Below are 24,702 nucleotides of genomic sequence, written 5' to 3'. Positions count from 1 at the left end.
GTTTACTTATCTGAAAATGGTATTCATCTTAGAGGATTGTTGTGGGATTAAACATGACTTATAGACAACTCATAAACATTAAAAAAATCAATTATCTCAAACATCTCTGCGAACCCGCAAGTCAGGCTGGTCATATAGCATGGGGCATTTGATAAGACGTTGCTGGTTAGTTTGTACTTTGAGTAGGAAAAATTAAGCACTTGGTGGTCTGAAACTCTTGGCCAGAGGTCTCCCTTCTTTGATGGAAATCATCTAGTTTTACCTTTATCACACCCTAATTGAGCCCCTATGACAAAATGACAATGGCTTAGAATATGGACCTGGTCTGCTGGATTCATACACTGGCTCTGTCTCTAACTGGCTACCAGACCTAGAGACTTAGAGTCCAGCCTTATCATCCTTTATTGCCTTGACCATGGCTGGGAGACAGTCATAACAGCTCTCTCAAAAGATTAAGACTCCTCAGGTCATCTTTTTGGCATAATATCTGGACATAGCAAGCCTTCGATGAGTGGGTGACAGCTGTTGTAATCTGAGAGACAGAAACAACATGGAATGAAGAAGTAACTCAGGTTGGTGTAGGGCCAGGCCAAAGAAAAAGACTGAAAGCCATAGAGTTTGGGGTCCTACACCGAAATGAGTTGATCACAGCCCCCTCCCTCCACTCCACCCCACATGAGGCCAGGCCCTCCCCTAGAAAAGAAGAGAAGTCTCCTCGTTGACAAGAACTGGGTGACTTTCCACAGCAGAATGTTTCCACTTTATTGTCTGTAAACTCTTCTTTGGTAAACAAGAAGACAGGAAACTCCAAGAGAAAGGGAGCACAAGTAGAGAAGGCCAGCAGAGGCCAGCTTCCTCCACAACTGTGACACAACAGCTACACCACTAGCAAGATGGTAGGTGGAACCTGGAAATTTGGGGTGGGTCGTGGCTGGGAGGAAAGGCAGGAGGCAGCCAGAGAAAGAGGCCACTCGGTTGGACATAAACGCCTAAATCACACAGCAAATGAGCACATGCACCACAGGAAAGAGAACCAGGGAAGCTGTACCCACGCCCTCCCCCACACCAGCCATGCAGTTGGTGACCATTTCAGGCAGAGCCCTATGTCTGGTCAGACAGGCTGGGCTGGAGCCCACCCGGAGGAATCCCTTTCATCACCCAGTCTCCATCTCTCCTCCCTGTTTGCAAGCTGAAATGTGCAGGTTGCCCCGGGGGTGGGGGGGGTGGGTGCTCAGGATCTCTGGTCTGGGGAGAAGTCAGGGAGCAAGGGCAGGGGTTGGGAGAAGGTGGAGAAGCAGCTACCACGTCCCCTTCTTTACATGGGGGGCTCACTGCAGAGCACGATCTCCAGGTCCTTTCTGTAGAGCTTTCCCGCCTCAGCCAAGGACATGACACTCTTCCTGTAGTTGGTAAGCTGCTGGATGTTCATTTCCTGGGAGATGGGAGGAGAGAGTGAGAGCAGGCTCAGCCGATGCCCCCTCCCAAGGGCCCCCCCACTTCCCCAACCTTCCTTTCATCTTATCCCAGGTTAAGTGGCTTAAGAGAAAATTTGCAATCCCATAGATTTAGGTTAAAATTCTCTTTCAAGTGCTGGCTGCAGTGCTCTCGGGAAGCCGTCAGCTGCTTCACCTGGAAAAGGGGAAAAGGATAGTACCTTGCACATGGAAGGGTTAGGATGGTGTGAGGGAATAGACAGAAACACCTGGCACAACACATGCCCAGCGATTCCCAGTGGGGTAACCAATGTCCCCACAGTTGTTAACCTATATAACATCTAACTTGTCTTCATTCTTTTTTTTTTTTTTTTTGCCAATCCTGGGCTTGGGCTCAGGGCCTGAGCACTGTCCTTGGACTTTCTCAAGGCTAGAGCTCTACCACTTGAGCCTCAGCACCACTTCCAGCTTTTTTCTATGTACGTGGTACCGAGGAATCGAACTTGGGTCGTCGTGCATGCTAGGCAAGCACTCTACCACTCGGCCAAACTCCCGGCCCCTTGTCTTCATTCTTGTGTCTTATTGGGGTTAACTTTATTTAGGAGATGGAAATTAAGAAAGTTTCCTGGTCTTGTCTCCCAGGTATCTTGAACCAAACTTTCCTATACATTATCCATTTAAATAAGAAATCTTGTTTCCTTGAATACAAAACTTACCAGCCTCCTTCTTTCTTTTTTTTTTACCATCCCCTTCCCTTTTTTTTGCTGGTCCTGGAGCTTGAACACAGGGCCTGGGCACTGTCTCTGAGCTTGTTTGTGCACAAAGCTAGCACTCTACCATGTGAACCATAACGTTACTTCTTCTGAGTAGTTTATTGGACATAAGAGTCTCAACAGACTTTTCAGCCTGGGCTGGCTTTGAACCACAATCCTCAGATCTCAGCCTCTGGAGTAGCTAGGATCACAGGTGGAAAAACCACTTGCTTCTCTTTCCTTTATATCTTCTTTCCCTTCCCCCTGCCTCTTTCTTCTCTTCCTCTTTAACCTTTTATATTAAAATTACTAGATGATACTTAAAAAAATCCTCCCCTTCCAGGCAGAGGGGTCACAATCCCCATTCTGCTAATGAAAAATTTGAGATTTGAAGACTAAGGCACTCACCACAAAGGTTAGATCAACTCAGTATAACTATCCTTCATCCCTGGTCCCTGAAGTCTACCTAATTGTTTAGGGTCCTCTGTCCTTAGTCACCTCCTTCTCAGTCTTCAAATATCACTTATTTTCTTTGCTATTTAGAGACAGTACTTCATGTGATGGATTTCTAGTGACAGCCTAGTCCAGGAGTGCTTGAAAGCATCTCTGACCTAGAAGGAATCTATTGAAACGTTTCTGCGAGTGTCAGTTAATTTGCAACGTTGGTGTACGGCCACTCAAAAGCCAAATATGCTGCGTACCAGTGGCTCATGCCTGTAATTCTAGCTACTCAGGAAGCTGAGTTCTGAGGATCAAGGTTCAAAGCCAGCCAGTGCATGAAAGTCTGTGAGACTCTTATCTCCAATTAACCCCCAGAAAACCAGAAGTAGCGGCGTGGCTCCAGTGATAGAGTGCTAACCTTGAGCTAAAGAGCTCCAGGAAAGCATCCAGGCCCAGAATTCAAGCCCCAGGACTGACCAAAGGAAAAAAAAGGGAAACAAGAGGCCCAAACTTGATAATTTCTTTTTGGCCAGTCCAGGGGCTTGAACTCACCGCCTGGGCACTGTCCTTGGGCACTTTTTGCTTTTTCTGTGTATATAGTTCCAGGGAATCAAACCCAGGGCTTTGTGCATGCTAGGCGAGCATGCTATCACTAGGCCACACTCCTGGCCCAAACGTGAGAAAAGTGCAGAGGTGAAGTGCACAAGGGAGCGACCCCAAGATTTACTTAAAACTTTGAAAGGCTTTAGCAAGTTGCCATGGCCTTACAAGTGCTTTGAAATATCTGGATCCGGTTCCATTAGCCTGTTCTTTCCAGAGCCTCCACCATTACCCTACTGAAACCTCTCCATCTACCCAGTTCAAAATGGAAGTGCACCTGCCCTGTGGGCTCACGAGTCGTGGCTGTTCTCTTCCCTGCTCAGGTGCTGCTATTTAGTGATATAGTCAATGTTCTCTACCAACTCATTCTCCTAATCTCCAGGTGCCAAAACTGGGGCCTGGTACAGGCAGAAGGCTCCCAGATACAGCTATATTAGTAATAATCCTGCAGAATTGCTTCCAAATCTCAACACCTCTTTGCCTTTGTTTCTATATCTGGAGTTCACCTGTCCTGCTCATGCAGGATCCTTCATGTCCCTAAAGAGAGACTGTTGAATTAAAGACCTGGCTATTCAAGTCACTCAGAGATTGTTTTTGGCAAGATTTAATTTGTTAGACAAGTACCATGTAAGCCAGATCCTAGCTCCTTTTGCATTTAGTTTGTTTTTTTCGATAGGGTCTCCTGCTTTTGTACAGACCAACCTTTGACCAAAATCTTTCTACTTCTGCCTCTTTGAAACCACAGATATATGCCACCAAATTGAGCTTTCACTGAGATTTAATGTATACCTTTAGCATCTATCAACCTCAGATGTCTGGCAGAGCCTTATAAAGATAAATTGTGTATTAATAAATACAATTAAAAGGAAAGTTATATTTTCCATTCAAGTAAGCATCCTTTTGGACACGAGTACATAAATAATTTTGTACTCAGGTGTAGTGTTAGGAAGAAGTTTGCTGAATTCCAATACCCGGTGCAGGCTCCCTTCGTTTGGGGAAGTATTTGATTCTTTAGCCCTTATTTCCTGTCTCTTTCCAAAAGCACTTGTAGGTAACCTAAAAAATACATGTGGGATGAAATAAATGAAGGGTGATATTCAGGATGGAGACGAAAGGCTCAGAAAGCATTTGCAGACAGAGACAGACTCAGAGGCTTCAGTGATTTTTTTTTCTCCCTTGAAATTGAGCATTAAATTTAGCTCTTCCTTGGCAGCCCAGGCAGTTAGACAGCTCAAGGAATTATAGCGCTTTCACCATCTAATTAAAGAAAGAAGAAAGACCATTTGCTCCGTGAAAGACATTTCCCAGGATGTGAAGAAAGATAGTGGCAAAAGCCGTCTCCTGGCCACGGTTGCACCTGATTCCTCACATTGTGGCACTGAGGGGAGCCCGTGAGGAGTCCCTGTGGGTGCTAAAATCACACAAAGAACTGGAATCCACTTCTCAGTCTTCTCTTGCAGAGGACTAAACCCTACAATGGATCCTGAATGATCAGAACAACCCTCACCTCCAGTTGGCGCCGCCTGCCTTCCAACTTCCTTCTTTGTGTTAAAAATCTTCATTGGGGATTTGGCTAACATTGCCATTTGCTGACAGCATCATCTCCTCATGGCAGTGTCAGTCACCCAACCCACAGATGGAAGCAACCAGAATGTCCATAGGTGAGGAATGGTGGACACAATGGGGTAATATGTACAGGCCATATTATTCAGCGCTAGAAAGAAAGGAAATTCTGACCTGCTACAACACAGATGAGCCTGAGGGCATTATACTCAAGTGAAAGACGCCAGAAATGATAGAATTCTCCTCTATGTGGTACCTAGTGGAGAGGCAGAAAGTAGAACGGTTGCCAGGAGACTGGAGAGGGGGGTGGGCAGTTTGCATTTGATGGATCCAGAGCCTGAGCTTTCAGGATGAAAATGTTCTGGAGATGGATGGAGGTGATGATCACACAGCATGATGGGTATATTTAATAAGATTGAACTCTATACGTAAAATGGTTCAGATAGCAAGCTTCATTACGTCTAGCTTTATTTACCACAATTCTATTAAACGTCAAAAATCAAGAACCTGCCATTGCCTTACTATGGAAGCTCAGAAAGGAGTAAAATGAGGCAAAGTGCTCTGGGTGCCTCCCTCAGGGCCCTGGTATCCCTTGCTCACCTTCTTGTTCTTCTCATACAAATCCTTCAGAAGGGCATCCAGCTCATTCTCATCGATGTAGCCACTTCCATCCTGGGGGTGGAAGCAGAGAGTCAGCTCAAGAGCTCTGAGAATCAGGCCCCAGTTATCTGGGGCCTTGTCATTTTCTCCTTTCCTGCCCCCACCCCATCTTAGAGCGTTCACGGTCTGATTGATACTGATCTGCCTGATATTTTGTACAAAAGGATCCATCTATGTAATAGCAGAATAAAGTGTCAATTCTGTCTTGACCAGTCAGTGTAGGAATGAGGTTGCTTACTAGAAACTCTTGTGGCCGACCCTGTGGTATTTCTTATTTACACTGAAAATATAAATGAGGTTCCAGGAGCCAAGAGTCAACTTCTTGTATCCATGGGATGCTTACAGTGAAACTCCAACCACTTTGATTGTAAAGAAGACCAGGAAAGTCACAGGGACAGGGGACATTTAAGAGAGCAGTGGCGATGGTAAGGAGAGCATTTCACTCCCCGCCGTAGGAAAACAACTGGCTGTGGTGTAACCATGGCCTGGAACCAGTGTGAACACACTCCTGCTCTGAGCATTGCTTAAATATTTTCTGCTGTGCTTTCAAGAAACCAAATCCTTGGGCTTCATAGGCTAAGGACCAAAAATGACATTTGTCTTTTCTGAAGATGTTACGGAAACAAATCACATGTCTTCCTTCAGACATTATTGAGCTATCCTGGCCAGGCCTCCCCTTGCTGGGGACCCCTCCTCCCCACCCCCTACACTTCGTTCCCTCTTACCTTGTCATAAAATGTGAAGATGGCATTGAACTCTTCTGAGGTCAGCTTCATGCCCTGTAAGAACCAAAATATTAAAGATTAAAAAAAAACCAGGATTGTGAGTGTTAATTGAGTGTATGAAAGTGAGTGTGTAAGCAAGAGTATAGGTGTGTATGTGTATGTGGTGTGTGTCTATGTATGTGTGCCTATTGGATCAGGGGTAAGGAAGGCCGAAGCTCAGAGAGATGAGGGGAAGGGAGGAAGCCAAGAAAAACCAGAGTGGTTCCTTTACCTGAAATTTCAGCAGAAAGTTTTCCTGAACAGGCAAGAGTCTGGAAAGAGAGCATTAGAGAAGACATTAATAGACGGGGCACAGGCAAAGGGCCCTTTCTTAGCGGTGTCGAGGCTGCGTCTGTAGCTATGGAAACAGTTTGCTTTATAATCAGGAGTTGGTAGGGAGCTGAGAAGAGATGAACAAAGCGACGGGTTGATTTTTCCAGTTCTCCCTGGCTTGTCTTGCTTCCCAACACCTGGCTCTGCCCGGTTTCCCACCAACTGTCCTCAGGGTGGGAGATGGCAGCACAGGAACTTGTTCAAAGCGTCACCAAGAGAGAGGGAAAGTTCTTACCTGGACATCTCTGAGAGGCCCAATTTGCCATCCCCATTCAAGTCAAACATCCGGAGCTGTTGGGGACACAAAGAAATACTGAGGTTATTTGCTCTGACTTGCTTTCGTGTGGGGCCTTTAATTTGCCATTTCCTTTCACTGGGGAGGAGGAAAGAGAGGAAGCTAGAGTGTACTCAGGCCTCCACGGAGGTCACCTAAAATCAGGGACCAGCATGGTCTCAATCAGGAGACAATGGAGACTCCTGGGGAGTGGTAGCCAATGCATAGCAGCCTGCATCAAAGGTCTGTCCTCTCCTAGGGCTGAGAAGCTGCCACGGAAACGGAGGCCCTCCATACTCATGCTAGCCCCAAATCAGCTCCATGGAGACTCTGAGCTCTGTGAGGCCTCCTGCCATTGCCAACAGCCACTGTGAACCACTTCACAACGCCTGGCCATTAGGCTGGATGAGTCCCAGTGGCTTGAGACCCAAGTCCTGTGCCCTGGGAGGTGCTTGTGTCACTCACTATGGTTTGGGTGTATTCCTGGAGCTTAGGTTCATCATAAGGCCGGTTGGCCTTCTTCAGCAAGTCTGACAGGAAGCCCTGGAACACGAGAAGCCTCGTCAGAGTTCAAGTCATTCATACAAGCCCCACCCTTATTTATTCAAATAGTCCAGGTCGTTTCTTGAGGTCTACTAGTTGTATATAGTATTTCCATACCTTAACTTCCTCCATACGTTAACATTTGTGGAGGGACCTTAAGGCCTTGGGTAGCTCCTGGGTGCAACCTTGCCACAGAATAGGTGATAGAGACTGGCCACTCTTCAGAGCCCAGGACACAGGGCTTAGCATTGCCCAGGTGCCATGGGTTGTCCAGAGAGATCAGAGGTATCCATCCAAATTTTTACAGGTGCCTTGGGTGGGGGGGGTCATATGTCTTGGGCTCTTGGGTGGACAGGGGTGGAGTTTGGTTTAACATTCCTGACTTCACAGGGCTTTCTCTGAGCAAAGCCAACAATTCTGGGCCAGGCTTGGGTACAGCTATATCTCCGTGCTGCTCAGCCACTCTCTTCTTCCTCACCAGGTCTCCTAAACCCAGTGCAATTCTGGCCTCAGTCTTGTTCTTAACCCTTCCATCCCTTCCCAAAGCCCATCCTACCTTGAGCTCATTGGCCTCAATGTAGCCGCTTCGGTCTGTGTCGTACTTCCGCCAGGCCTGCAATGGGAAAGCCATCTCAGGACCTACCCACCTCCCTTCCAATTCTTTTTTTTTTTTTAACACACCAGTCAGGCTTTTGTTGCTTAAGAGTGTTAGGATAAGGACAAGGGATAAGGACCAGGAGATAGTCCAGTTTCTGTAATGTTCTGGAGGAAGAGATGAAGCAAAGTCTCTTAGTCAAGGTCACACAAGAGAAGAGGAAAAGTGCTTTGACAAAGTCTCCCTACTCTAACATGGTGCAAGTCTGGGTTCTGTTTGGATCGTCTCATAACCACGGTTGATATTTTCTAAAGCACTAACCCGAAAATTCCAACAAGGATCTGATGGATCTTATTGTTGTTTTGGGTACAGGGTATCTTTTTTTTTTTTTTTGCTCTGGAAGTATCTCATACTAGGTGATTTTTAGAGATTGGAGAGAACTCTCGAGAAGGGTCAAGAACAGACTTGATTATTATCTACTATACGTTCTCCTCCTTCCCTGCGTCATAATGCATTTCAGTCACGTCTCATGGTGAAACAAAGGGAAAAGCAATCCCTTATTGTAGACTGTCTCCAAGCCTTTCTTCAACACTCCCACTCTGTGAACTACATGGTTCGAGGAAGGTTGAGCTCCAGAAGGAGGGAGGGCATGTGATCTATGCCTGGCTAATCAGATGCTACCTTTGACCCCATTCCACAGTGGTTGGGCTAGCCCAGAACCATCCAGCTGCGATAACCCCAAATTCTCAGTCCTAAAACTCTAAGATTAAAAAAAATAGTCAATTGCTCTAGGCTTCCAAATGTTGAGAATAATTTGTTACACAAGAATAAGTAACAAAGGGGTAGGGGGTTTAGCCTAGTGGTAGAGTGCTTGCCTAGCATGCACGAAGATCTGGGTTCGATTCCTCGGTATCACATACATAGAAAAAAAGCCAGAAATGGTGCTGTGGCTAGCCTTGAGGAAGCCCAAGAGCCCAAGGACAGTGCCCAAGCCATGAGTTCAAGGCCCAGAACTGGTGAGAAAAAAGTAACAAATAAAATGTCCTCAAAACACATGGCCCTGTATTCAAGTGCTCAAGAGTTCCAGCCTTTACCCCAAACCCATCTGGCAGAAATGAGGAAATCAGGAAGGAGGTGACACTGTCTCATTCTGTCACAAAGAGGCACAGAGAATCCCATCCCTTTAAATCTTTGGCTTATTTTAGTGTGTTATATTTCTTAGATTTTCTTTCAATTTTGTTCCCTTGACTTTTCTTCCCTTCACATTTCCTAGCTCCAAACCATACCTGAACTCTAGTTACATTTAGTTTCCTGAGAATCTGCAATCACCCATCCTTCTAAATTGGATCTTTTGTCCTGACAGTTACGAGTTTATGAGTAATTTAGAGTCTTCCTTTTATATCATCTAACAGGGCAGTATAATTTTCATGATACATTAGAGTTTAGGTTACAAGATTTTTTCGTATGGATGTTTTTTTGGAGAGAAGTATCTCATGTGTAGCTCAAGCTTGCCTTAAACTCTTTATCCCCTTGATTCCATTTCCTGAGTGCTAGAATTATAGGCATGCACTACCACATTAAACTTTGGTCCCGATTTTAAATTTATGAGAAACAAGCAAACCCCAGTGAAATAGTGAACTATGGACAATTTGGGGAGATGGTACCCTGGTTCTTCCACAGAGCCGGAGGCTGCTTTTCTGGATCCCGTAGCCCATCTTCCCTTTCTCAGGCTACCCCATACTGCATGTTGGCTGTGGGCTCCCTGCATGGACTTCTTTTTCCCTCCAGTACTCTGGGCTCATCTATCAGAGTGTCCTTATTCTCTTTGCATTCAAGGAAAAAAGTTCAAGAGACCCAGGCTTTGTGGAATCTCAGAGAAGTCCCGAGGCTTGCCTAAAATTAGACATTGCAGGTTGTGCTGAGCCAACATGACAGAGCTGTCCCAGAGCACAAGCCTTTCAGGACTCAGGAAGGATGATTTCATGCCTCTGCTTGATAAAGATGGAACAAATGGCCAACTCCAGGAGGAGGAATCAGTGCAGAGGGTGGGCTCCCGGGGTGTCTACTTTGCGGTTATGCAAAGAATATGGAAAAATGAAAGCATGAGTGTGGAATCATTTTAACTACAAAGAAGAGAAGGAGGGGGACAGGTGAAGACACAAAGACAAAGGGAGATGGTGATGATTTTGCCTTCATTCAGGATCTCTACTACTGGAAAGCTAGCATCTCTATTCCCAGAACAGGATCGAGTAGCGACCAGACTTTTGTGGACTCCAATCTTGAAAGAAGGCTCCAGGCACGGTGCTCCTTTTTCTTCCTTCCTTCCTTTTTCTTCCTTCCTTCCTTTTTCTTCTTTCTTAAGATTTGTGCTTTTTAAAACTGTTACTTGAACCATGCCTCTAGCCATTTCTTGCATAGTTACTTATTTTCATGTTTCTTGACCAGGCTAGCCTGGACAATGATCCTGGTTTTTTGGGAGGGGAGGGGGGTCAGTTGTGGGACTTAAACTCAGAGCCTGGGTGCTGTCCTTGAGCCTCTTTGTGCTCAAGACTAGCGCTCCACCACTTGAGCCATAGTTCCATGTCTTGTTCTTTCTGAGTAGTTTTATTGGAGATAGAGTCTCATGGGGACATTTCTGCCCAGACTGACTTTGATCTCAACCCTCTGAGTAGCTAAGATTACAGGCATGAGCCACTGGCACTTGGCCCAGGATCTTTCTGTTTATGCTAAGGCTTTATTGGCTATGATGAAGTTTCACTAGCTTTTTGCCTGACCTGGATTTGATTCTCAATCTGCCTGGTTTCTGCTTCTTGAGTAATTGGGATTATAGGCACATGTCACCCCATACCTGGCTCTTCTTTCTCTTTTCCTTTTCTTTTTCCCCCCTCGTTTTCAATGTTAAGGATAGAAGCATGCTAAGAAGTACTCTATCTCTGTGCTATACCTCCAGCTATACCCTCATACCCTCTTTTCTATAGAGAGATAAAACATACTCTCGGGGCCAGGAGTTTGGCCTGGTGGTAGAGTGCTTGCCTAGCATGCATGAACACCCGGTTTCTATTCCTCAGTACCGCATACATAGAAAAAGCTGGAAGAGGTGCTGTGGCTCAAGTGGTGGAACTCTAGCCTTGAGAAAGTCCAAGGACAGTGCTCAGGCCCTGAGTTCAAACCCCAGGACAGGCAAAAATAATACTCTCAAAAGGAACACCCTAGCAAATTTTCCCCTTCAGATAGGCAAGAGAATTTAGGACAGAACTAGAATGTCAACCACCAGCTTACAGAATCTATCTCAGAAAAGCTGGGGAAAATTCTATAAAGCACTATAAAATTAAACTCCTATCTGATGCTTAGGCAAGTTGCTTTTAAAAAAAATGACTCTTCTTCCCTGACAACTGATTCCCTCCAGCTGAGATACTGTCTGTGTGAATTTCTGGGCTGGCTCGCCCATCATTCTAGGCAGTGAATCATGGAGAGGGTATTATGGGCAGTTGGGACTGAATATAACTCAGCGTATGATAACTGAAGTCATGTTGATGTCCAGTCTTTGTGTGTCAGAGCAGGCTATTTGTGTTGAGTTTCACTCTAAAGAACACTTGAAATAGCATGCAAACCCAGGAAAGAAGCAAAAAAATTACTTGATAGTTTGTCAAACATCAGGATTGGTAATTGAACTGGCCAAACCATATGGAATTTCTTTGGGGGGCATGGAAAATAGTTCAATATCTGTCATTTTACATGATTTTAATGTATTGGTTGATTTAAGAGACATCTGAGTTTGGATATTCAAAGTTTGAATGTGAGAATATTAAATAATTTCTATTGCACACTGGGTGATACTCTTTTTTCCCTCCCTCCCTCCCTGGCTCCCTTCCTTCCTCTCTTTTCTTTTTTTATTTTTTGTCAGTGGTGAGGCTTGAACTCTGGGCCTAGGTCCCTGAGCTCTTCATCTCAAGGCTAGCACTCTACCACTTTAAGCCACAGCACCCCTTCCTCTTTTTTCTTTTTGTTGTTCATGGGGCTTGAACTCAGGGCCTGGGCGCTGAGTTCTTTTGCTCAAGCCTAGCACTCTCCTACTTTGAGCTAGAGCCATTTCTGATTTTCTAGTGGTTGCTTGGAGGAAAGAGTCGTAAAGAGTTTCCGGCCTAGGCTGGCTTTGACCTGTGATCCTCAGAGCTCCGCCTTCTGGGTAGCTCCGATTACTGGTGTTACCCACCGTACCTAGCTGATACTCATTTTATAAGAGGGAGACACTGGAACCCAGTCTGAAACCACAGATCAAACCTGGAAGACACAAGAACCTGTAACTCTCCCTTGGCTTTCCTAGCTTTAGGAACAAGGATACGAGGGAATGATGGGGAATCCTAGTGCCAAACCAAATGAAATTAGGTTCTTTCCTCACAAAGTCTTCACTGGGGAGTTACACACACACACACACACACACACACACACACACACACACACACACACACCCTCTCCCAGTCAGCCTTGGCCCATGCTTACTTTTCATCTTGACCTCCACACTTTAGTATGTGAATGCCACCTGGGGATCTTAAACTGTCCCTTCTGATTCAGTGGAGCAGTGTCTTTGACTTTCTGACAGGTACCCAGATGACACCTTTGAGACCAGGCCAAGGCCCCCACCTTGAGTAGCCAACCTCTGGGATTATCCCCAGACATGAAGGTGGGTCTTGTCTAAACACAGGAGGAAGCAGGGAACTGTGCACAGAGAAGGAAGTGTCCAGGCCTCACCTCCATGAACTCAGCGCTGGAGCCCACATGCTGCCTGAAGCACAGCAGAAAGTTCTCTTCAGTGGGCAGGATCTGCGCCAGCTGAGGGGACACAGAAGGACATCAACATTAAGGAAGCAGTCTGTGGAGAGTCTGGCAGGAGTCTCCAGTTGCTCCATTTTTGCTTCCTTCCTTGAGTCCTAGGGCCTTGGAGGAGGGGGAGGTGGTTCTGAGAAGTGATTGCAAGGTACCCTTAGCCTTAACACAGGCACCTGCAACATCTGGAGGCATTTGAAGTCTCCGTTCCTATCCTAGATCGTTGTTGTTTCTTATTCCCTTGGCTGACACAGAGAAAAGGCCCCACCTATTCCCTTGGGCCAATCTAAGTGCCGACCCTGTGGTGTCTTCATTAGTTTAAGAGGGAGACGCATGTACAGGGCAGAGACCCAGGACATGCAAGCCTTCCACACAAGCTCTCACCTCTGCCATCTCGATTTTCCCATCTGAGTTCTTGTCGTACTTCTGCATAAACTCCTTCATCTTCTCCCCAAAGTTATCGCTCTTTGACATCTGTGGACAGAGAAAGGGGGCTGATTTTTGCTGCCACATCCCATGGGAGACTGGATCTCAGGGTCGCAGTGTCCAGGAATTGTTTTGTCTTGGAAACAAATACTGGACTATTGGAGACAGTGCTTGGAGAGATCGGAACTCATTCATCTTTCTCCTGGCCAGGATTCATCTCAATCAAATGAGCTCTTCTCTAAAGCTCAGTCACTTATTTTCCAAAGGGAGTTGAAATACTTGGACACCTTCTACACCACACAATATGCTTCTCTCTCTGCCTTTGATATGGATTCATTCATAACCCCATTAACAGAGTTTAGACTCGTTCCCACCACTCAGTCATAAAAATGAAGACCTCAACGTTACTGAGCTACATTTCACAAAGCCCAAACAAACAAGTACTCCTAGATAGGTTCTAAGCACTCTACCACAGCAAGGTGAATTTCCCATTTCCTTCCTTAAAGATAAACTACCAATTTCACAACAATTCTGATTTTATGCTATCCTTTGGACAACCCACTGCTAGTTAACAAGTCTTCAGGAAGTACCATGAGATGAGATGAATCGCCAAGGGAAATGCTATTAATTCTGAGGCTCTCGATTTTCCAATCCTTATTTGCAAGTCAGTGTTTTCATTGACAAATGTGCGTGGTATGATACCAAGGATTTCTCACAAAACGTGACCAACCTATTAGAGTTTTTCCTGTGGGTCCTGTGAGGTGGCTGTCCCTTCTCTCTGACCTACAAATAGAGTCCAAGTGGAACTAACTTCTCTTGAAGTCACTCAATTAAATACAAGGTCAATGTCCTTTCTACTATGTGACACGTCTTCACAAAACCTGGAGGACAGCCTTTGGGAAGGTTGGACAAAGAAATTAGCCTGATGCCGTATGAGGGAAGGAATGAGTAAGGGAAGGGTTGTGGATTTGAGACACTTTATTAGAACACATTCCTCTGCCTTGCTCATGATCTCCGAGTCCATCTTGAGGCCATGATTTCTGTAATACAGGGTTTGTTATCCCAGTAATGAGGCTCATGGAGGGAACTGTTGGTCGACAAACACATGAATCACTCAGTGCTTCTAATCCTGTAGCTTTGACCTCCGCCTCACTTGGATACTCTGCTGAGCTTTGAACCAGGAGTTCATGGATGATTCATGACTCATCTCATGAGCTGCTCCTTGAAGAGTTGCTAATTAGCAGTGGGTTATTCAAAGGACAGGGAGCAGGAGAGAGGGACTCTGGAAGGATCGGAAAAGAGGGTCATGTTGGAGAGAGAGGGCTGCATACATTCCAGAACTGGACATAGGAATCCCAATAGATTTATCACCTTAGCTTTATAATACACTACATGTCTCCCCAGGAAGATTCTAGAAACCTGTAGGACCAGGTTGGCATGCGGGGCAGCAGCGTTCCTATCACTATGTCCTGGGACGTAGTCTGGAACTACTACTCCAGATCAAAAATTTGTGACACCTCTGACACAAGGCCAGTTAGGACCACCTGGGGTTCAGATGGCTTCACAGCAACCCTCACTTTTCTGCTGAGGATCCAGCCTTGCTGATAGAGGCTTTCTCCTGGGTCCCCCCTGGGGACATTGAGGGTAATGTCTTAAGATAGCTCCTGATGTCTCGGGTAGATCAAGGGATGCTTCTGAACATTGTGCCATGCCCAGGACGAGTTGACAGAACAGAAATCTACTTGGCTCTGATGTTCATAGTACCAAGCCTGAGAAACTCGGGTCTAGGGTTTAGTGAACTTCAAATCTAGAGACTTAATCCTCCAAAGCATTTAGGAAGGCTATGGACTCTGTCTCTAGGAAAACTCATGTTGATACTGTACATGCATCCACAGATACATAGCTATTTGGGGTGGCTCGTGACCCCTGGTATCCACGTGATCTCTCAATCTCAGGTATCTGAATATTGAGATAAAAATGCTCTTAAAGAATATTCTATTTTTTTCCTTTTATCATATAAATTAAAAAAAACCCACAACCCTCTTAAGTGTCAAGATGAGAGCTTCTTCAGTTCTGCTGAGTGGAGGCATAGTCGAGTGCTCCAGTCATATTGGTCAGGGGGGATAAGAAAACGCCCCACAAATGGGAGAGGGCCAACTTACCATGCCGGAGCCTTTTCTTGCCTTCTCCAGCTCTTGGAAAAAGTTTTCTAGCTCTTTACCTTCAATGTACCCATTTCCTATAAAGATAAGTTTAAAAGAAAAGAATCAACCAGAGAGCTTGTGTGGTATAACAAACAGAGCTTGAGGGTCCCTCCAGTCTTTCCCCTTCCCCATTCTCCCCTCCCCTCTTGGAGAATTCATAGGTGTCTAGGATGCTGTCCTCAGGGTACTAATACATGGAGACTCCAGATTAACAACAGCTGTCTTTGGGACATCCAGCCAGCACACAGGGAATGCCAGAGGAACCAACATCTGGCTGGGCTGGCAGAGATGAGCAGCAATGCGAGTCTTGTGGCTTCTGTGCATAGCCATGCAGGCTAGCTCTTAGTGCTGAGGTCCAATAGGTGACAGCCATTGCCATCAGGAGTGTCCATGGGTGGCAGGCTCTCATGAGGTCAGAAGTTGGGTGAGTGGGATTGAAGAGTTCTCCCAGATTCTATGTTTACCTGGACCTTCAGAATGGACCTTATTTGAACTATGGTCATTGATGATGGCCATACTTGCTTAGGGTGGGCCCTACGCCAGTGACATATATCTTTATAAGAAGGACATGTGAGCACACAGACATAGGGAAGAGGAACCTGTGAAGAAACGGGCAGAGATTGGTGTGACGCAGCTACAAGCTAATGAAGCCTGTGGATTGCTGGAAGCCCCTGGATGTTGGGAGAGAGATTATGATAAAGGAATTTCCCACACAGCCTTCAGCTAGAACCAACCCTGCAGATACCCATCTTGACCTTGACCATCTACCCTGCAGAACTGAAAGACAGCACATGTTTCTGTGGTACTAAGTCACCCAGTGTGTGGTACTTTGTTATAACACCTGTAGGAAACAAACACAGAAGTACCCAGTGAAGGGAAGTCATTTAACCATCTCATCTGCAGAAGGAGTTGTTACAACTAGTGGAATTACACAGATAAATCTTATAGCTCATTGTGAAAGTACCATAATCATTGCTTGAGTTCAAGTGCATGTGCAAGATGGGAATGAACTTGAGGATGAAGTATAATGATCAGAACCAGGTCCCATGTTGGAATATGACTTTGCTGGAAGATCACAGGAGGTTCTTATATCTCCCGCCTGATGGCCCAGACACTGAAGGCTAAGTTGAGTTTCTGGCCAAGGTCACTGGCATTCATGGGAAGAAATCAGACATGGCTAAGGCCTTATTTGCGCACTGGAATCTCCCTGTAATATTTTATTTATTTATTTATTTTTTGGTGCCAGTCCTGGGGCTTGAATTCAGGGCCTGGGTATTGTTCTTGAGCTTTCAAGATTAGTACTCTATTGCTTGAACTACAGCTTTTGGAGGGTGGTTAATTGGTGTTAAGTGCCTCATGGATTTTACTGCCTAGGCTGGCTTGGAACTGTAGTCCTAAGATCTTAGCCTCCTGAGTAGCCAGGATTACAGACATGAGCCATCAGTGCCAGGCTTCTTTGGGAATTTCTTTTAAATATGGATGTCTGGCTCCTCTGTTCTGATGTAATGAGAACAGAGTGATGAGCCCCTCACACCATGCTAGGAATAACAGCAAAAAGATGAAATGTGGCTCAACACAAGAGGTCTTTCCATTCTGACGGAGAAACAGTTTCACTCGGCAGTAACAGTGGAGCATATGCCTCTGTTACCTAAGGGCGTAGAAATGGTCCACCGGGGTGAGGATCCCCAAGACTAAAGGCAGAGGGTGAGACAAGGATAGTGGCTCAGTGGGCACCAGGGCCCAGAGGCTCACTCTCCACTGTTAGGGCATTAAGGCCTTCCCCATTTTGAGTTCCCTTCAAGGCCATTCCCACCCATCATCCAGGAGGTGCCATCATGAAAAGCTGGGGTGCATGAGGGGATGGTGGATGTCACGGTTACAAGGGTGGATCTTTATTTTTCTGCCAATGGACCATACAAAATGGTCCATAGAGGCAGATGAAAGAGCACATGTGCCTATCCCATCATGTACCAGATAATTTGTTGGGTGCTACCTGGCCTGCAGACTGGATGGTTTGGGCTTTAGCATTGGGCATATTCCTTGTGTTTTCTCTCTCTTTTTTTTTTGTCAGTCATGAGGCTTGAACTCTGGGCCTGTGCACTGTCCCTGAGCTCTTCAGCTCAAGGCTAACACCCTACCCCTTGAGCTACAGCATCACTTCTGGTTTTTCTAGTGGTTAGTTGGAGATAAGAGTGTCAAGTTCTTTTGTGTCTGGGCTGGCTTTGAACCTTGATCCTCACATCTCAGCCTCCTGAGTAGCGAGGATTACAGGTGTGAGCCACCACACCCAGCTTATTCCTTGTGATTTCTGTGACCGTTTTTCAGGGAGGTAGAGTGGCAAAAAGCTACCAAGAAAAATCTCATGGGAAAGGGCATCAGCAAGTTGTGGTTACTATAGTAACCATTACTCCTATCCTCCTTGTCAAACCACAGCCAGTGAACATTAAAGAGGAGGGGCTGTGTGGGGGGTGGCAAGGACCCCACACCATTCCCCAGCCTATGTTTGCTTCCATTCTCACCAGCAGATACCTCGGATATGTCCCAGCACTCCTGGCTTGCTGCTGACATGAAAGTCCTCTTTTAATTTTCCCCAGGCTGGTCTTGAACCATGATCCTCCTGGTTCCTGCCTCCCCAGTATCTGAGATTGCCACTGTACACTGCCATGCCTGGCTGCAGGTGATCTGCTAACATGCTAACATCTGAGACAAACTGAATAATTGTCAAATTGTGGTGTGAGCCAGCGTCGTTGGTGTCCTTAGGGAATCTGTTCCAAGTGCAAATCCTCAGGTGTCATCCAGGCTTTAACACTATCCACACCCCACACCCCATGCTCACACTTGAGAGCCGGTGCCCTGGGTGTTGCACCAGATCTCCCGTGTAAAACTCCACAGCGTGGTGCTCAGGGTCGGTAGGTGAGAGGAAGGGGTGGGGAGTGTTGACACAGTTTCTGTCGGGAGTTCAAATTCCTTGCAAGCCCTGCCCTGGTATTTATATCACTTTACCTAGTAGGCCTCATTTCCAGAGTTTCCTGTTTTCTTACTCACCTGATCTTCATGAATCTGCCCGGCAAAGAATGTGGTAGTAACCAACTCATCTTAGAGAGGAGAGATAATAAGTCCCTCGATCTGTGGTTCCTGGATGAATGTTTGGACACTAGAATTTCAATCTGTTCCTGGGCTGTGCTGTTCCTTCTGGAACAGGACTCTGGAGCTGGGCTGGACCCCCTGGACCTGTGGACAGCTGGTGGTAGCCTAACTCTGGGCTGAGTCCCAGGCTTGAGGAGGCCAGAAGGACTGGGCAGATTGGGTAAGAGGGGAGATCGCAGAGAGCCAAAGAGGAGGAGACAAGGCCTGAGCAGAGCTGGAGGCCCCAGATGGGGCAGGCTGAGCCCAGGAGGGCATCTGATGCAATCCGCTAGGAGGGACGCCAGCCTGGCTGGGCATGTGGAGAGGCTCCATTCTTGAAGAGCCTCCTGCCTGCTCTATTAATTCTGGCTCTCTGGGCTTTGGGAAATATTTCCCTGAGGGGATCTCCTTGAGGCTCAGAAGCTTCCCTAGGGCCTCAGTGAGTAAAGTCCCGCATGTCTGAAGAAAGAATAAACATGATGAAAAGGGCAGGAGCCTGAGAGGCTCAGCATGGGCCTTGCCAGCCTCCCCGTAGAGACTCTAAACTCTGCATGGACCCCCTTGCCCTCTCGTGCTGCTGTGATCACAGCCTGAGGGTCGGGGCGATGGCACTAAGAGGGCATCTGGGGCAGAGCTGGCACGTTGCGTGAACACTCCACACCAGAGAGTGGGCTTGCCAGTGTCACAGCGGAGGAAAGGCCTCCCTTAGAGCTTTTCATCCTGGCACTGTGCCGCCTCCCCATCACCCTTCCAGGGATGTGTAGAGATTTGCTAACAGGTTTAGGTAGGAAATTGTCCACAGACACTTTAGCCCCCAGCACCAGCCCCTCTCCCCCACCCCTGCAGGGAATGAGCCAACACCCAATGTCGGTGGGGCAGTAGGTGTGTGTTTTACTTTCCCCTGAGTCTTCAGTAAACTTCCTAATGCCGGCTACCCAAGCCTGTCCCCACCTCTGCGGAGCTCTGGTGCTCTAGTTTGCCGCCCCATCTTAATTGGCCTGTTGCCTGCACAATAACATGTGTTCCTGCAGAGTTTGTAAGCACCACAGTAAATCTATTTGGAAAATAAATGAAAATGTCCTTTAATTTTCACCTTCCACATCAGCTGAAGCTCTATCTTATTCTTATCCATCACAGGAATAACTGTAATTTACACCTCCTCCCATATTCAATATTTAGTATTTTGCTTCCATCTCTACATAACTTTTTTTTTTGCCAATCCTAGGCTTGGACTCAGGGCCTGAGCACTGTCCTTGGGCTTTCTCAAGGCTAGAGCTCTACCACTTGAGCCACAGCACCACTTCTGGCTTTTTCTATGTATGTGGTACTGAGGAATCGAATCCGGGTCTTCCTGCTTGCTAGGCAAGCACTCTACCACTAGGCCAAACTCCCAGCCCCCACATAACTTTTGTACCAGGGGGATTGTTGCTCAGAAGAGGCAAGATTCCTCTGATGGATGTCTGCTTGCTTCTGGGAGAAGATTCCTTTCTTCCCTGTATTGTTTTGTTTTGTTTTTCCTAGTCCTAGGGCTTGTACTCAGGGCCTGAGCACTGTCCTTGGGCTTTCTCAAGGCTAATGCTTTGCCACTTGAGCCACAGCACCACTTCTGGATTTTTCTACACATGTGGTATTGAGGAATTGAATCTGCATCTTCATGCATGCTAGGCAAGCACTCTACCAGTAGGCCAAACTCCCGGCCCTATATTCTTATTGTTCCCAAAGGATGGCCAAAGCTAAAACGTTTCTCTTCTGAGCCACAACGTGGCTCCTCACAAGCCACCAGTGGCCCTGGTTAAGTCTGTTGGTACCACACAGAGAAAGGGCATGTGAACTCTGACCTGGGCACCTCTCCAGCACAGTTAGAAAGTTCCTGACAAACCAGGTGCCAATGGCTCATGCTTGTTATAATCCTAACTACACAGGAGGCTGAGATCGGAGAATCATGGTTCAAAGCTAGCCTGGGCAGGCTAGCCCACAAGATTCTTATCTCCAACTAACTATCAAAAAAGCCAAAAGCAAAGGTGTGGTAAAGCACCAGCCTTGAGGGAAAAAAAAAAAAGCTAAGGGGCTGCACCTAGGCCTGGAGGTCAAGCCCTAGTACTGGCACACACAAAAAGTTCCTGACCAAAGGTGACCAGGGAGCAGTTGAACGATGGCCTGAGACATTGTCATTTAGAGAAGGGGCGTGAGTGTGGAAGAGCCCCTGCCACAGAGTGGCTTGGCTGCTACATTTCGGACCCCTGGCGTAGCCCTTTGAGAGACAACATCTAAACCCTCCCAGCCTGTTCAGGGTGGCCAATGGAAGAGCTGGGAGACCTGGTCCCGACACCCCTCCTGCTTTGCAGTGTGGACTTGTGAGCCCTAATTCTTCACCCTCCATCTCCTGCTCTTCCTTTTCTCCACCACGAGGCTGCTATGACTGTTGACAACAACCTCTGGGCAGAGACATTAAGATGCTATCTCTTCTTCCTTGACTATGGATTGAATAAAGACCACCGCTTGCTGGGGTCCAGTTTTTTTCCCCCTAAGGTCTCCTTGTCTTTGTTTACTAAGAGAGTCTAGGAGGACAGGGCAGCAGGTCCCTCCCTCTGGTGGCTGTGATTAATAACTGGGTTCATGGCTCATTCCAGGGGCCTCATGGGCTTTGAAGGAGACTTCCCCAGAGGTCTTTAAGGCAGTGAGCAAGCTGCTTTAGAGTTGGGAAGAAAGCCTGAGTTGCAAACAGAAGTCAGAGCTGGGGAGAGAGGAGTCCAGACAGAGCCAGGACGGCTTGGGTGGTGGTGCATTGGACTCAAGCGCACCATGCCGTGTTTAGGAGCGGGGGCTGGGTGAGGATTCACAGCAGGGCGCTGCCCCCATGAACTCCAGACCCTTTAATGAACTAGTTTGACTGAATATACATTTTCTAGATCATCCTTCTTCTATCTCTCACTTTTTCTTTTTGTATGTGCAGGTCCTGGGACTTGAGCTCAGGGCTTGGCTATTGCCCCTGTACTGGCTAACATTCTACCACTTCAGCCACAGCTCCACTTTCAGCTTTTTGGTAGTTTATAGAAGTAAGAGGCTAATGAATTTCGCTGCCCAAGCTGGCTTCAAATGGCATTTCTCAGATCTCAGCCTCCTGAGTGGCTAGGATTACAGGCGTGAGCCACTGCTGTCAGGCTCATAGCTCACATTTTAGTTCCCTTTGCTTTCCTTCTCCTTAGAACCAGAGTGGGACTCTTTGAGGCTACATCCCAACAGGTCAATTAAGCCAGAAGTGAGTTGAGGTCGTCTTTTACCTAGGAGCAGGGAGCGCCCCAGACACAATGGGTGAGTGGTCCTTCAAATCTCATGGTACTCATTACACTCCCACCAAACTCAGGACCCCTTCTGGGATAAAAGGAGCTATCTGAAGCCACGCACTGGTGGCTCATGCCTGTAATCCTAGCTACTTAGGAGGCTGTGAGATCTGAAGATCCTAGTTCAAACCCAGCCCAGGTAGGAAAGGTCATGAGACTCTTATCTCCAGTTAACCACCAAAAAGTAGAAAGTGGAGCTGTGGCTCAAGTGGCAGAGTTCTAGCCTTGGGCAAAAATGCTCAGGGACAGTGTCTAGGCCCTGAGTTCAAGCCCTATGGTCTGCATGCATGCACGCATGCACTCTCTCTCTCTCTCTCTCTCTCTCTCTCTCTCTCTCTCTCTCTCTCTCTCTCTCTCTCTCTCTCTCTCTCTCTCTCTCAGAGAGAGAGAAAAGGAACAGTCAGCTCTAAGGCTGGGTTAGGAACTGTTCTATTAGCAGATGGGAGGGAGACTTATACCTGCCATTCCTCCCCCCCCATAAAAAAATCCCCTCTTACGACCTCAGCAAGTTAGCACTGGTCAGAAACCAACCCCTCCACTAACTTTTCCTGTGTCTTTCTCCTCATCTATTCAGGGGTCTGGGCCTCTACCTCCCAACCTCCCAACAGTGTGACTATTTTGAAAAGCAAGTCTTGGACGATCTAGAACTGTAAGGATTTGCATGGTTATACAGAGAGTTATTGCTGTGCCTGTGAGACTGGGGGGGAAAGTTGAATTGGAGTTGTGTGTTTATAGCTGACTCATCTTGCAGGAGGCCAGCGCCATAACCTTGGCCGTTTGGTAACTTTCCTTGAATCGTGCAAGTCTCTGGTGCAGATAAACTGGCAGGAGCATCCTTAGGGAATGCCATCCTAATATAGCCCTTTCTGCCAAGGGACTCGAACAACACAAGCTGAGACTTGGAAATACAACCCATTCTTAGTCCCATTGTTCATTGTGAACATTCTCCCCACCTCCTTCATAGACACACCATGATCCTACCCCAGGTATCTAGAGACCCTTCTCTGCCCTCTCAGTTTTCTCAGTTATCCCCGAAGAAACACAGCGTTACCCGTTACCATCCTCAGACACTAACCCTTGCCTCTCCACACTACTCTGGGCAGAGGATATCTCTTGAGCCCTTTCCATACCCCCTAAGATGGAGCAGGGAAGAGGGAAGAGCTGATCTTGAGCCAGCTGTCACCTGAGAATTTCTGTTTCCCATTCTTCAGGCTCTCCACCCCAGGATAAACACCCTGAGCCACCACCCTGTCAACAGACAGGAGATGCCCACTTTAATTAGGACCTTGGAAGAGGATATCAGATCACTTATTATTTTCCTTTTGGAGGAGGGGGAATGTAATGGAAGAAGTCTCCAGCAATATCAGCAACCTTTCTGGGAAAAGGGGTGGGGGCAGTTCTTTTGTGCCTGAATCAGACTGCCATAGATGTCTGGGTTTCTCCGTGCTGAGAGATACTTTCAAAGGCTATTCAGTCTGGCCTTGATTTCTTTGGTGGGTGAGTGGGGGGGGGGCGGTCAATGTCAAGACCACCCAGAGCCAAGAGATGGACCCAAGTGGCTGCCCCCTTGTCTCCTCTGGGAATGGAACTCTCCCACCCCGTAAGCACCCAGGGTTATCACTGAGAAGGAGCGGACTGGGAAGCGGTACCCTAAGGCTTCCACCACGCCCACTGCTCCTGCAGTTGCCCGTGGGGTAGGCGAGCAGACAAGCCCCGGAGTGGTGGGAACCCCCAAATGCCAGTCTCCATTCCTGCTCCTGGTCAACCACGGTGGAGCGGCCGAGGGTTTTTCCTTCACGATCCCCAGCTTCCAGAATAGGTTAGGGGCTATGGTGGCACCCCAAAATGGGCATCAAGAGGGCAGACAGGAGTGGGCTTCTAAGACCTGTGGCTGCAGCAGCTGGAGACAAGAAGTACGTTGAAGAGAAGGTGGAGGGGTGGGGGCAGTACGGGGAGAGACACGACGAGCCCTTTCCTGCCAGGCCCCCTCCGTGGCAAAGCTCCACCTGGCCCGGAATGAAGATGCCAAAGCGGGTGGGCCATGGCACCCTGTGCCAGGGAAGAAAAGTTACTGATAGTTGTCACCAAAGCAGCCGATGTCTTCCCAAACGGAGACTCCCAGCCCCAGCAGGCTCTGCACCCGGAATCCCCTCTCCTCCAAGGCAAAGGGACCCCAGCCCACAGTGACTGCCTCTCCACCCCAGATCTCCTGGGCACCCATGGTTGGGGTGTGGGAGGGAGGACACAGAAGTTAGGAGCTTTACTGACCGTCTGCATCAAAGTGCTTCCAGATCTCCAGGAACTGGGACGCGGTCAGCTCGGCCAGGTGCAGGTAAGGGGGCTGCTGCTGCGGGCCAGCCATGGCGAGCCGCTGGGAGAGTGGAGGCGGCGGGCGCTGTCACCGGCTCAGCTCTGGCGCTCGCGCTGGGCCCCCCGCGCGCGCCACGCTGCCTTTATAGGCGCTGGCGAGCCGCGCTGCGCCCAGGCCGCCGGCTGGGGGCGCGCGGGCCCCGGGAACCGTGCCGGGGCGGGGCGGGGCGGGGCGCGGCCGGGGCGCAGGGCAGCGCGCGTGGGGAGCGCACGGTCCGCTGGGGAGGGACCGCTGGGGAGGGGGAGACGGGGAGAAGCTGTCAGTGTCTCTTCCTCTTTGTCCACCTTGAGTCTAGCCACTCACTACCTATTGCTAGCGGCAGCAATGACAGAAGTAACACCACGGATGTAATGGAGTCCTATTGGACAAGTCCTTGGCTCTCAGACTTGGGGTTCACTCAGTGTCTGCTGAGACCTAAAGCGACCAAAGCGTTTGTCCAGCAAATACAAAGT

The 24,702-nt window shown here is 47.8% G+C and overlaps 1 protein-coding gene across 2 annotated transcripts; it reads right to left on the bottom strand.

Moving 5' to 3' along the window:
• Positions 1-839: 839 nt before the first annotated feature.
• Positions 840-24,308, bottom strand: Calb2 (calbindin 2). Of its 2 annotated transcripts, XM_090357010.1 has the most exons (11): positions 24,148-24,307; positions 15,371-15,447; positions 13,167-13,256; positions 12,708-12,788; positions 7,920-7,976; positions 7,286-7,363; positions 6,782-6,837; positions 6,446-6,485; positions 6,175-6,228; positions 5,390-5,461; positions 840-1,432 (listed from the first exon to the last, which is right to left on the bottom strand). In XM_090357010.1, the coding sequence occupies exons 1-11, from the start codon at positions 24,239-24,241 to the stop codon at positions 1,316-1,318; spliced, it is 816 nt and encodes a 271-aa protein (XP_090213136.1). In that variant the 5' UTR covers positions 24,242-24,307; the 3' UTR covers positions 840-1,315. The 2 variants fall into 2 exon arrangements, with proteins under 2 accessions (XP_090213136.1, XP_090213137.1); XM_090357011.1 differs by lacking the exon at positions 12,708-12,788 and having other exon boundaries at positions 24,148-24,308.
• Between the last annotated feature and the right edge of the window lie 394 nt (positions 24,309-24,702).

The sequence above is a fragment of the Megascapheus bottae genome, chromosome 24 (assembly GCF_031878675.1).
Source record: "Megascapheus bottae isolate mThoBot1 chromosome 24, mThoBot2.hap1, whole genome shotgun sequence".
NCBI classification, from domain to species: Eukaryota; Metazoa; Chordata; class Mammalia; order Rodentia; family Geomyidae; genus Megascapheus; species Megascapheus bottae.
Note: the sequence above shows the minus strand (reverse complement) of the source record. Positions and strands in the feature narration are given on the sequence as shown.

Excerpts from the sequence above, each read along its gene's own strand:
- Calb2 (XM_090357010.1), bottom strand. The coding sequence starts at position 24,241 with ATGGCTGGCCCGCAGCAGCAGCCCCCTTACCTGCACCTGGCCGAGCTG. Across the intron at positions 15,448-24,147 it reads GAAGCACTTTGATGCAGACG|GAAATGGGTACATTGAAGGT; the intron begins GTCAGTAAAGCT and ends TTATCTTTATAG. Across the intron at positions 7,977-12,707 it reads CCAGCGCTGAGTTCATGGAG|GCCTGGCGGAAGTACGACAC; the intron begins GTGAGGCCTGGA and ends TTCCCATTGCAG.